Here is a 14,139-nt window from a genome sequence, read left to right on the forward strand (position 1 = left end):
GAAAACTGAAAGGATCGAGAACAAGAGGGCACAGATTTAAAGTGATTGGCAAAAGAAGCAAAAGCTGCATGAGGAAAAACATCACGTAGCGAGTGGTTAAGGTCTGGAATGCACTGCCTGAGAGTGTAGTGGAGGCAGGTTCAATCGAGGCATTCAAAAAGGAATTAGACTGTTATCCAAAAAGGAAGAATGTGCAGGGTTACAGGGAGAAGGCAGGGAATGGCATTAGGTGAACTGCTCATTCGGAGAGCTGGTGCAGACATGATGGGCCGAATGGCCTACTTCTGTGCTGCAACAATTCTGCGACTCTGTAAATCTGTGAAATTGTATGTAATTCTTTCAGATTCTTTATGACATCCCAAGTAAATAAGCTGTGATGACACTGTGCATTTTATAACGTCACAGCTACTACTGTCACTTGGAATGGAGCAATGCGGTTTGATATCAGTCAGGTAAAGTTGATCATTTTTACTGAAACTTCTGTGTTAGGCTATTTCAGATCAGTTAAACTATTCAAAGCAACTGAAATGGTTACTAGATTTGGCCACTAACTTTGAAGTAACTAATTCAGCTAGTTTTGGTGGAATTCAGTCCAAACTGTAGCTCATACCAATTCCTACTGGTCAGCAAGAAAGTAGATTATCAAAACTGATAAAAAATTTAATTTATGAAAAGCAGGAACAGTTCCATGCACGTTTCTATTGTTTGTTAAGGAGCAAATGATCTGTCATGTAATAGAAAGGGTAGGTTTTATGAAACTATACTCCCAACATCAAGCTTCATACCAGGAACACGTGGAGAATTTAGAAAGGGAGATCAGGGGGCCTCACAGACTTTTGTCCATTAACCAGAACGAAGAGAAAATCCAACAAGGCCCACTGATCTCCCCATTCAAAATCCTGCTACATACACATGGTGTACAAAGCTCTATTCTAGGATTATAACGCATAAAATTTACAGTATAGTTGAAAGTAAAGCCACCATTATATGTAGAAAAAACTCTAACACATGTGACTTGAACATGAATCTAACTACAGTTCAATGAATATTCAGCACAATTGTGACTAAACTTTCTGTTACTGCTAAGTTATAAAGTTAACATGTTTCAAACCCTAAACAATTTCAGGTGTTGTGCACTGCACGGTCACCATTTGTAATGGTGATGCAAAACGCTGCCAAAGAAATTTTCATACAAATGCATCATTCCAAACTTCATCGTTGAACAGCGATTAACTTTAATGATAGATGTTACATGTAGTATTCAATTTTGAGATTTTGCAACTGCATTGACGCAAAGAATTATGTCACAAAATTATATTTAGCCACTAGATGGAGACAAAGTTACATATTTTGAACGTTGAGACAACAACATTTTTTTTTTGGAAATCGTGCATTTTATTTCAGAAATAGGGAGATACCTCCAAACTGTTAGCCTTTCATTTGCTGGCCCATCACTGAAGACACTTTTCCATCCCTGCAGAGAAGTTGGTGGGGGGAAGGGTGAGGTGAGGTGGCCGTGTTCACTGGGGATGGGTGGGGAACGGAAAAATGACTGTTGTGGTAGCAGGTTCACACTTTAAACTGTTATTGTGTTTCACCTCATAGCCCTCTGATCAACTAGTATACAATGCACTGCTATTGGAGTGATGAGGAAGTCTTATGATTTCCTCGTCAGTCTCCCAGTTGTTGCAGAATGAATGGAAAGAGGGAGAAAGGAGGGCTGGGTGGGAGTGGGAGTGCAAAACAGGGTGTGTTCGAAATACATCAAATCTGTAACCACTCTGTACATTTTGCTTTGATTGATTTCCTGATAGTCAAGATAGAGTATTACTGGAAGATTTATTGATTTTACCCACAGTCCTTACAGAAATAACAATGCAAAAAAAATTCTGTAACATAAAGAATGATTTCACATATTCAAGCAGGTTATGATTCCTCTGGTTACCATGTGAAAAAAATACATTGTAAATATATCTCTGTTCACTACTTCAAGTGAAATCATAAGCACAATTTAAAATAAACAGCTTACCATTTCCCTCAACAAAGGACATCTTCATTATACTTCACTTACTGATACACAGAGTGGCCTGAGAAATTTTATTCCAAAGTTTTCGTTAATGGTCTTAAGTTTGGGAAGTGGCTATGGATTTAACAGCATAACATAGCACTAAAATTTATCACTTAATCAATACCCTTGGAAACAGTCCTAAGGATTGGGGAATTGGAAGGTCATACCCAGTCAACAGCGTATTTTCTGAGGTTAAAGGTTAACATAATGTCAGAATTGTGTAGAGAATGCTCTGCATTGTATATGACCAATGCCATACCCAATCAGGGAGTGCCTGATTCTCTCAATGGAGTGGCAATGTGGACAATTGTTCCACTAACAAACACTGTTTACCTTGAAAATTCCAAAATACCCTGAAAGCTCATGAAAAAGAGCTGCCTTTTATACTGATGACCCTACTTTTGCTATCTTTTTCAAACATTTTTCTTTTATCTTTCTCTTTTTCACCTCACCAGATTTTTTTCCTCTTTCTTGATGATGCTGACTCGCTGCTGAACTTATCAATTTGTGAGTCTAGCCAGTGAGTGTCAGTAAGTTTCTTGACAATAAAGCTGGAGAACGGCAACACAGCTAAGCTGTATCTTTCCCTCAACTAACATCAACTCACAAGCACTTCCAGTAAAGATCTCTGGATTGCAATCAGGAGTGGGAACTGTGATTCATTCTTCCCTCCTGAACCCAATGGCCTTTTGTGGCCAATTGCCAATTGTAGTGCCCTTTAACACTGCCTGGATGAGGTCAGCTAACTCATGGACAGTGGATTGAACCTTTCTGATCCATATGGCTCAATCTGTCTCTGGTAAACTTGCTGAACCATAATGGGAAACTATGTCTACCTATCTGATTGGAACGATACCAATCTACCTCAAGGGATGATTCCCCAATCTCTGCAAATTCCAAGATGCTGTTGGTGCAGAGCAGCACTTTCCAAGAGCACTGGTCAGGAAACTGCAGGCCAGCACTACTTCTGTTATGGATGTGATTTTCTGATTAAAATTCCCTGTGAGAGACATTCCAAACTTGGAGAATCTGGTTAGGGAATCAGCCTATTAGTTTTTACTCAATACCTGCTGCCAATATGTTCGATCATTCAGTTAGTGACAACAAGATGGTATCCTTAGTAACAAGATTATGACATCATCAAGGCATCCCATGGCAACAACCAATCAGAAATGTCCTGATCATACAGTCAGGAATTTGTGCGATTACTCTACGCACCCCTGCTTTATCCGCTGGGTGACAAAATTATTTATTGAAACAAAGTAACCCAGTAGTGTAATGGTTTAGACACTGTACCTCAGTCTGGGGGAGGGGGTGAAGGTTCCCACTTCGGGGAAAATATGATATTCTTTCCATCTCACCCCACGGTAAGAGTGCTTCCTCTTGGCTAAGCAATGGAGTGGCATTCAAGTGAGAAGCATCAGTGGGGTCTGCAGTCTTTTTACTCACCCTCCTAGCGGGAGAAGGATGCATGGAGGTGAGAGACTAAAGTGAAGGAATAAGAAGACAAAAACAGGAAAAATATAAGTAAATGAAAAGAACACCCATTATGGAACGGGGACAACATTAATAAATATTTGGTGTTTCTTACCTACAATTATAAATAAACATACACTAGCATAACTAGAAATTCTACCATTGTGACATCACCTTTTTGGGCTACATTGAACCATAGAAAAGTTACGGCACAGAAAGAGGCCATTCAGCCCATCGTGTCTGTCGGCTGAAAAAACGAGCCACCCAATCTAGTCCCATCTTCCAGCACCTTGCAGGTTACAGCGCTTCAAGTGCAGGTCCAGGTACCTTTTAAATGAGTTGAGGGTTTCTGCCTCCACCACCGATCCAGGCAGTGAATTCCAGACACCCACCACCCTCTTGTCCTCTTGACCCTCATGTCCCCTCTAATCCTACCAATCAACTTAAATCTGTGCCCCCTGGGAATTGACCGATCTGCTAGGGGAAACAGGTCCTTCCTGTCTTCTCTATCTAGGCCCCTCATAACTTAATCAAATCATCCCTCAGCCTCCTCTGTTCTCAGGAAAACAACCCCAGCCAATCTAATATTTCCTCATAGCTGCAATGTTCAAGCCCTGGCAACATTCTTGTAAATTGATCAGCAATTAACCAAGCAACAAGCTAAAGTACCTTCACCCTGCTTACGTCTGACCTTTGGAGAAGCCCCCCAACACACTCTTAAAATTCCGAACCATTGTGCAATGTAAGTACACAGCTGATCTTTTACTCGTACATTTGCTCATTTGGTTAGGATGTAGAACACAATAGCATTTTCTAACATTTCTGTAATTTTGTTGCACCATTTTAACGAAGCTGTTTCAGGCATTTGAATAGACTATCTGGTGAAAGATGAGATTAAAAGCCTGTACTTTTGTAAAACCTTTCCCTGGTGGGTGGTGGTGGTTGTGTGTGTGTGGCGGTGGCGGGGGGGGGGGGGGGGGGGGGGTGGTGGGTGAGGTTGAGTGATGGAGGGGGAAGAATGAAGTATTCAAATGAAGTAGCTTATGCTTTTGCAGATACAAGCTTGTCTAACACCATTTCATAAATAAGACCTGTATGACTGCAAAGCACAGCAATGTTACTCATTATTCTTGTTACTAGTCTTTTCTTCTTACAATGGATCATTCCTGCTTACCAAAATGGTGGTGTCATAACAGATGCTCATTTGTTGATTAATTACTTCCTTCCTGAACAGAGATTGGTAATATGTGTAATCACCAGCGGCCACACTGAGACATGTAATTTAGCTTAAAAATGATTTACATCAGATTGAAGAATGCCTTCCATTTATAAAGATAAAATATTTAGCATACTGTCTTTGTAACACTGACAACCAATCTCTGACCAAACATGCATTGTTTCCTTCATTAACAGAGAAATCATGCCAAAGATCCTGCCTTATGACACAATCTTTGCATGATTTCTAACGTAAAGGTCTGATAGCTTCAACTTCTCAACTTTAAATTGTTTTTACTATAAGATATCTCCATGACAACCATAAATTTAAAAATTTGCTGAAGTACAGTACATTTGTATTGTCTGAGGATATTACTGTGCCTTGAGCAGAGTTGCCACAGACTGAATTCAGTCGTATATAAGCCAGCTCTTTCTCACATTGAACAACTTCTACTTTGGTTCCACGCATTTCCTCCAAATAAAAGGTGTTGCTATTGGTATCCAAAGAACAAAGAACAAAGAAAATTACAGCACAGGAACAGGCCCTTCGGCCCTCCAAGCCTGCGCCGATCCAGATCCTCTATCTAAACATGTCGCCTATTTTCTAAGGGTCTGTATCTCTTTACTTCCTGCCCATTCATGTATCTATCTAGATACATCTTAAAAGACGCTATCGTGCCCGCGTCTACCACCTCCGCTGGCAACACGTTCCAGGCACCCACCACCCTCTGCGTAAAGAACTTTCCACGCATATCCCCCCTAAACTTTTCCCCTTTCACTTTGAACTCGTGACCCCTAGTAATTGAATCCCCCACTCTGGGAAAAAGCTTCTTGCTATCCAACCTGTCTATACCTCTCATGATTTTGTACACCTCAATCAGGTCCCCCCTCAACCTCCGTCTTTCTAATGAAAATAATCCTAATCTACTCAACCTCTCTTCATGGCTAGCGCCCTCCATACCAGGCAACATCCTGGTGAACCTCCTCTGCACCCTCTCCAAAGCATCCACATCCTTTTGGTAATGTGGCGACCAGAACTGCACGCAGTATTCCAAATGTGGCCGAACCAAAGTCCTATACAACTGTAACATGACCTGCCAACTCTTGTACTCAATACCCCGTCCGATGAAGGAAAGCATGCCATATGCCTTCTTGACCACTCTATTGACCTGCGTTGCCACCTTCAGGGAACAATGGACCTGAACACCCAAATCTCTCTGTACAATCAATTTTCCCCAGGACTTTTCCATTTACTGTATAGTTCACTCTTGAATTGGATCTTCCAAAATGCATCACCTCGCATTTGCCCTGATTGAACTCCATCTGCCATTTCTCTGCCCAACTCTCCTGTCTATCTATATTCTGCTGTATTCTCTGACAGTCCCCTTCACTATCTGCTACTCCACCAATCTTAGTGTCATTTGCAAACTTGCTAATCAGACCACCTATACTTTCCTCCAAATCATTTATGTATATCACAAACAACAGTGGTCCCAGCACGGATCCCTGTGGAACACCACTGGTCACACATCTCCATTTTGAGAAACTCCCTTCCACTGCTACTCTCTGTCTCCTGTTGCCCAGCCAGTTCTTTATCCATCTAGCTAGTACACCTTGGACCCCATGCGCCTTCACTTTCTCCATCAGCCTACCATGGGGAACCTTATCAAACGCCTTACTGAAGTCCATGTCTATGACATCTACAGCCCTTCCCTCATCAATCAACTTTGTCACTTCCTCAAAGAATTCTATTAAGTTGGTAAGACATGACCTTCCCTGCACAAAACCATGTTGCCTATCACTGATAAGCCCATTTTCTTCCAAATGGGAATATATCCTATCCCTCAGTAACTTCTCCAGCAGCTTCCCTACCACTGACGTCAGGCTCACCGGTCTATAATTACCTGGATTATCCCTGCTACCCTTCTTAAACAAGGAGACAACATTAGCAATTCTCCAGTCCTCCGGGACCTCACCCGTGTTTAAGGATGCTGCAAAGATATCTGTTAAGGCCCCAGCTATTTCCTCTCTCGCTTCCCACATTAACCTGGGATAGATCCCATCCGGACCTGGGGACTTGTCCACCTTAATGCCTTTTAGAATACCCAACACTTCCTCCCTCCTTATGCCGACTTGACCTGGAGTAATCAAACATCTGTTCCTAACCTCAACATCCTTCATGTCCCTCTCCTCAGTGAATACCGATGCAAAGTACTCGTTTAGAATCTCACCCATTTTCTCTGACTTAACGCATAACTTTCCTCCTTTGTCCTTGAGTGGATCAATCCTTTCTCTAGTTACCCTCTTGCTCCTTATATATGAATAAAAGGCTTTGGGATTTTCCTTAACCCTGTTTGCTAAAGATATTTCATGACCCCTTTTAGCCCTCTTAATTCCTCGTTTCAGATTGGTCCTACATTCCCGATATTCTTTCAAAGCTTCGTCTTTCTTCAGCCACCCCGACCTTATGTATGCTTCCTTTTTCCTCTTAGCTAGTCTCACAATTTCACCTGTCATCCATGGTTCCCTAATCTTGCCATTTCTATCCCTCATTTTCACAGGAACATGTCTCTCCTGCACACTAATCAACCTCTCTTTAAAAGCCTCCCACATATCACATGTGGATTTACCTTCAAACAGCTGCTCCCAATCTACATTCCCCAGCTCCTGCCGAATTTTGGTAGAGTTGGCCTTCCCCCAATTTAGCACTCTTCCTTTAGGACCACTCTCGTCTTTGTCCATGAGTATTTTAAAACTTACGGAATTATGATCATTATTCCCAAAGTAGTCCCCTACTGAAACTTCAACTACCTGGCCGGGCTCATTCCCCAACACCAGGTCCAGTATGGCCCCTTCCCGAGTTGGACTATTTACATACTGCTCTAGAAAACCCTCCTGGATGCTCCTGACAAATTCTGCTCCATCTCGACCTCTAACACTAAGTGAATCCCAGTCAATGTTGGGAAAATTAAAATCTCCTATCACCACCACCCTGTTGCTCCTACATCTTTCCATAATCTGTTTACATATTTGTACCTCTATCTCATGCTCGCTGTTGGGAGGCCTGTAGTACAGCCCCAACATTGTTACCATACCCTTCCTATTTCTGAGTTCTGCCCATATTGCCTCACTGCTCGAGTCCTCCATAGTGCCCTCCTTCAGCACAGCTGTGATATCCTCTTTGACCAGTAATGCAACTCCTCCACCCCTTTTACCTCCCTCTCTATCCCGCCTGAAGCATCGATATCCTGGGATATTTAGTTGCCAATCATGCCCTTCCCTCAACCAAGTCTCAGTAATAGCAATAACATCACACTCCCAGGTACTAATCCAAGCCCTAAGTTCATCCGTTTGTGTCCTAGCTATGCCTGGCATTTCGTGAGATATGTGGGCTCATTCTTTGGTCCAGTCCTACTCAGGACCTTCTCGCATGTCTTTTTCAAGTACATTGATGACTGTATCAGAGTTGTTTTCGCTGCTCACCTTGAACTTAAAAAACGTCATCAATTTTGCTTCAAATTTCCATCCTTCCCTCACCATCACATGCTCACATCACATCACTTCCTTGACCTCTTTGTCTCTATTTCTGGGGCTTGGCTATCAACCAATATACACTACAAGCCCACTTACTCCCACAGCCAGTGTGACGATACTTCCTCCCACCCTGTTTTCTGTAAGAATTGTATTCCATTCTCCCAGTATCTCCGTCTTCATCACATCTGTTACGATGATGCTACTCTCCATACCAGTGCTTCAGATGGGCCTTCCTCTTTCCTTAAGTGATGATTTCCCTCCACCGTGGTTGACAAGACCCGTGACTATGGTTCATTCCATTTCACACACTTCTGCTCTCATCCCTTCCCCTCACTCCCAGAACCATGATAAGGTTCCCCGTGTTCTCACCTTCCACCCCACCAGCCTTCACATTCAACAGATAAGACCACCATCATTTCCGCCACCTCCAGTGTGACTCTGTCACCAAATGTATCTTTCCCTCCCCTCCCCTCCCCTGTCAGCATTCTGAAGGGACCGTTACCTCCACGACACCTTGGTCCACTCCTCTACCAAACCCAAATACCCCCTCCCCTTTACACGCACCCTCCCATGCAAGAGCAGGAAATGCAACGCCTGCTTTGTTGTCTCCTCCCTTCTCACCATCCAGGGCTCCAAACACTCCTTCCATGTGAAATCGCGATTTACTTGTAATTCTTTCAATTTAGTATACTGTATTCACTGGTCACGAAGTGGTCTCATCTACACTGGGGAGACCAAATGCAGATTGGATGACCACTTTGTGGAACACCTTATTTCAGTCTGCAAGCATGACCCTGAGCTTTTGGTCGCCAGTTATTTTTATTCTCTACTCCACTTCCGCTCTGACCTCTGTCCTTGGCCACCTACACTGTTCCAATGAAGCTTAATGGAAGCTCAAGGAACAGCACCACATCTTTCGATTAGACATTTTACAGCATTCCTAACTCAACATGAGGTCAACAATTTCATATCATAACCTCTGCTCCATTTTTTTTGGGAAGCAGCTGTTGATGATTCTGCTATTTCCCATTTGCTTGAGAGCCATCTTTTGTTTCTTTACATGTCCCATTACCACCCCTTTTGCCTTGCCCAGTCATCCCTATTGCCATTTTATTGTTGTTGTTTAATCTCTCCTGCCTTCCATCCTATCACAGGCCTTCCCTTTTGTTCTTTCCTCCACTTCTCCCTTTCCCAGCCTCTGTACGTCCTTAAAATCTGTTCCATTTCTAACTTCTTCCACTTCTGATGATAGCTCACAGACGTTAACTCTGTTTCTTTCTCCATACCTGTTGCCTGACTTGCTGAGCATTTCCAACATTCTCTGGTTTTATTTCAGATTTCCAGCATCTGCAGCATTTTGCTTTTTGTAACTCTTTTCCCACCTTGTTGCAACTACCCATGTCTGACACCTTTCTTTGCAATAATGCTGAATAAGATAGAGCTGCTTTTATGACTCTAATCCACCGGTGGTGTGCCTTGCTGGCAGTGCATATCGGATATTGAAGCAGGTGCTGCGTGCAATTTTTGTGATGAATAATTGGAAATTGTGGGCAGCACACACCTGAATTTCCAACTTGTGCATCTGACAGGCAAGGTTCCCCATTGTCAGGGAAGATTCATAAAATTATCTCCTACCACAGCTCCATGTGTATCACAACTGCATGGAGTGATGAGAGCAGGGAAATATGTTTAAAAGCGACTCTAAGTGCTCTACCCTAATAAACCCCTTCCCATTTCCTAATTCCCCTCATCCTGAGCAAAGCATAAACATCAGTAATGCCAAGCTAACCCTTTCCTGCCTAATTCTTTGAGAGAGAAATACCTCTTTGCCTGGTTTTGTGCTAAGGATCAGCATTGATATATGTAAGACAGGACAGGTCTGTGAAAGTGTCAGGGATCAGCCCTCTGTAGGAATTAGTTTGCTCTTTTCACTCGGACATGTTGCGATGCACGTGGTTTGAGAGGGTCTTGGATTCTAGAAATGGTGATCACAAAGGGGCTGATAAGTGAGGGCATGTTCTCAGATCCCAGTGACAGACACAACTGGACAGAGCAAGAGGTGATCTGGAGGGAGCTGAAAGCAGGGACTCACCAAATGTTGACCATCTGTCAGTGACACTGCTCCTGAGACAGACTGGAATTAACTGAAGTATGGCATAAAGACTAAAGGGTGGATCCATTAGAAAAAGACCTGAACTTTAACATATTAATTATGAAACAAAACATACCCTAACACTTGGACAGCAAAGAATATGTGTGTACAGTCAACAATGAGCAAAAAAGAACAAGAACTTAAAAATGTGGAAGGAAGAAATAAAATAAGAGATTGAGAAGAAGATGCTGAGGATGGGAATTTAATATGAAAGGTGGAGTTCCAGTGAAGTGAAAGTGTATGGTGCAGGAGAATGATGAAAAGGGATTATGCTTGCCCACATTGTGCATTTGCAAAACCAGCCCTTAAGTTTCAGTTTGGTTCAGCTGTCTGGTTTCATCCCTCTTAGCCAGAAAGTTATGGGTTTATGCCCCACTTCAGGACTTGAGCACATAATTTAGACTGACATTTCAAAACGGTAATGAAGGACAGCTGCAATGTTCAAGGTATCATCTTTCAGATGAGATATTAAACCAAGGCCTCGTCTGCTTCTTCCTTTGGTTCAAAGTCACTACTTAATAGAAAAACAGGGAGTTCTCCTGGTGTTCTGGCTAACATTGCTCTCCAACCAACAACAACCAAAAAGGAAATCAACTGGTCATCCTTCTCATTTGTTCTTGGTGGGTCCTTATATGCAAATTGGCTGCTGCATTTCCTTACATTATAACTTCAAAAGGAATTTCTTTGTTTTGGGATGTCCTGAGGATGTGATAAATCGCTATACATGTTCTTCCTTCACATAATTGCTGGAGCTTTGAACATACTGCCTTTCACGGTGTAGCCTGAATATAGGATACTCTAATGAAAAAGAAAACTTCCTCGGCATTGTCTTATCTATATGCCTTAACTCCAGCATCAAAACGATTACTAAAACAGTATAACATCTTCCATTGCTGGCAACAGCCATCCCTGTGCCCTTTATGACCAAAAATGTAAATTTCATGCTGATTAGTGCAGATTAATAGACAGTTGTGTAATTGTGTGCTTTGCAACTGGGCTGAGACCAGCCAAACTAGCTCTGCATAGATAGGACAGTTACAACCAGCAGAGAAAAAGCTTTCAGCTCATTTTTGGGGGCTGTATTTGAACAGCAATCAATAAAAGAGCAAAGAGGGAAAAATAATAACTTTTCACAATAATTCCAAGTCCTATTATTTTGTTTTTAGGAAAACAATTCTAAAATTTCATGTAGACTACAAAAGTAACCACAATCAATTAACCAAAAATATAGAGAAGCAGCTCAAGGATAAGGCAATACAGTAATAAGGGAAAAATGATCAGGAGCCCCCCAGGAAATCTAATAAATAGAACTAAAACTGGAGATGCATGGTAAATTAAACTAGACGTTTTTTTCTGGAGAAAGGACCCATGACTGAATACTTTTTGAAAAGGGTTGAAAAACATTACTGGAGTACTGTGACCTAAATCCTTGCTACTGATGAGAACAAAGATAAAGGAAGGATCATAGTCATCACTTCATTCCAATATAAATGGGCAGGCATCGACAGCCAAACTTGATCTTACCTTTAAAAAAACAAATTCTTGGGATATGGGCATCGTTAGCAAAGCAGTTATTTATTGCCCATCCTAAGATGCCCTTAACAAGGCGGAGGTGAGCCTTCCTTTGAACTGCTGTAATCCATGTGGTGAATGGTGTTAGCAAGGGATTACCAGGATTTCAACTCAGTGACAATGAAGGAACAGCAAAAAAGTGCAGGTCAGGATGGTGCATGGTTTGGAAGGGAACTTGGAGCTGATGCTATGCCCATGCATTTACTGTCCTTGTCCTTTTGGGTGGTGGAGGTCACAGATTTGGGAGATGCTGCTAAAGAAACCTTGGTGAGTTGTTGCAGCATATCCTGTGAATATACTTATTGCAGCCATGGATTACCAGTGATGGATGTTTAGGCTAGTGGAGATTGCTTTATCCATGATGGTGTTTGATCTTCTTAAGTGCTATTGCAACTGCACCCATCTAGGCAAGTAGGGAGTATTCCATCATACTCCTGCCTTGATGGAAAGGCCTTGAAAAGTCAGGAGATGAGTTACTCGCTGCAGAATACGCAGCCTCTAACCTGCTCTAGTAACCAGGGCAGTTATATGGTTGATCAAGTTGAGTTCCTGGTCAATGGTGCGAACTTGCAATGGCCATTGAATATCAAGAGGAAATGGTTAGATTGTCTCTTGTTGGAGAGGTGCACTGCCTGGAACTTATGTGGTACAAATGTTACTTGTCACTCATCACCCAGGACTGGATGCCCATGCATACAGGCATGAGCTGCTTCATCATCTAAGGAATTGTGTATGTTTGGTTAGTCTAGCTAGGAGAGATTACTGAGTCTTTGGTAATTTTTAACAATAACTAGTTTATTACATATTAATGAACTATGTACAGCTTTACATAAATAGGTCTAAATCCTCTTATGCCATGCTGCTGCTGCTTCTCTTCAAATTTCTTTCTCATGTGATCGCTTACATCATCACAGTGTTACACTGTCCCAGACATTAACCCTTTCAAACCCTTATACTACATGTCCCCTCAAGTCTCGGTCCGTATATTTTTTTATTTATACATTCATTTTGACTTTTACATATTACCCCATCTCCCCTCAAGTCTCTGACATCACAAATTCAATTTGTCAGTAGGCTTCACAACTCTCCCTGATCGTGTTGCTGTCAGACGCAGAAGATCAGTAGTCTTTCTCTAAACTCTTGTTCATTGTCAGACAAAACTGCTACACTTGCTCCAGTATCTAGTTTGAAGTTGGTGATATGTCCATTGACATCTATATCTGCACTCCAGAATGTATTATTAGGGTCATTCAGCTTACCAAGGAAGTTTTCTAATTTCTCTTCTGATGGAAATTACACAACTTCATTAATAGCTCTATGCATGAAGATTTTTCCTTTAGAACCTGTGAAAGTAGAAGTTTTACTTTGGCACATCTTCCCAAAGTGGATAATTTTCCTGCAGTGAAAGCATTCTGCTTTGTTTGCAGGACACTGTTCGTGCCTGCGGGTCTTATTGGTGCCACAGCACTGGCAGAGTTTCATGGTGGCTTCTCAAATGTACCTTTTTTTTGTGATGCTTCTTTTACCATCCTGTGCCTCAGGAACTGTGTGGTCATTGGAGATTTCCTGAACCAAGATTTTTTGTCACCTCTCAGGATTTCTCCGTTCTGTTTACGGACCTCTGCTTGTCTCACCAGCTGTGTGGCTTTTTCTAGGGTGAGGTCTTACTTAGTCTGCAATAAATCTAATAGGGATTCATCAGCAATACCTACTATAATGCTGTCTTGCATTAATTCTGCTTTTAGGTCTCCATATTCACATCCTTCAACTAGCCTGTAAAGGTCATTAATAAAAGCATCTACTGGTTCACCTGGTTTCTGGACCCTTCTGTTGAATTTCGCCCCTGCTGGAATCTTGTTGCTCTTCAGGTTGAAATAATTATCAAAGGCTTTTAAGAAATCTTCAAATTTATCTGATGTCTCATTAATGCCTTGTCTTGCAATAACATTGTCTGCTATTGTGCCTATGGAATCAAGTAATGTATTGACTTGTTCTGCTTCAGACTTGCTGTCTAATTTTGAAGCAATCCCATACCTCAAAAATCTTTTTCTCCAAAGTGACCAGTTTTGAGTTTGATCTGGTCCTTCCAACTGTCCATACCTCTCTCTGGTAGTGTAAATTT

At 41.9% G+C, this 14,139-nt stretch overlaps 1 protein-coding gene across 7 annotated transcripts in view; it reads right to left on the reverse strand.

The window, feature by feature from the left end:
* The window catches only part of dnmt3ab (DNA (cytosine-5-)-methyltransferase 3 alpha b), a 718,146-nt gene that overhangs the window by 246,546 nt on the left and 457,461 nt on the right, over positions 1-14,139 (reverse strand). For 6 of the 7 annotated variants that reach the window (XM_068023830.1, XM_068023822.1, XM_068023814.1 and 3 more), the window contains exon 8: positions 3,365-3,553. The exons of the other annotated variant lie outside the window; for it this stretch is intronic. In XM_068023830.1, coding sequence (XP_067879931.1) covers positions 3,365-3,553 — 189 coding nt within the window. The remainder of the gene's footprint in view (positions 1-3,364; positions 3,554-14,139) is intronic. 7 annotated transcript variants of the gene reach the window in all.

This window comes from Heterodontus francisci, chromosome 3 (assembly GCF_036365525.1).
Source record: "Heterodontus francisci isolate sHetFra1 chromosome 3, sHetFra1.hap1, whole genome shotgun sequence".
In the NCBI taxonomy this organism is placed as follows: Eukaryota; Metazoa; Chordata; class Chondrichthyes; order Heterodontiformes; family Heterodontidae; genus Heterodontus; species Heterodontus francisci.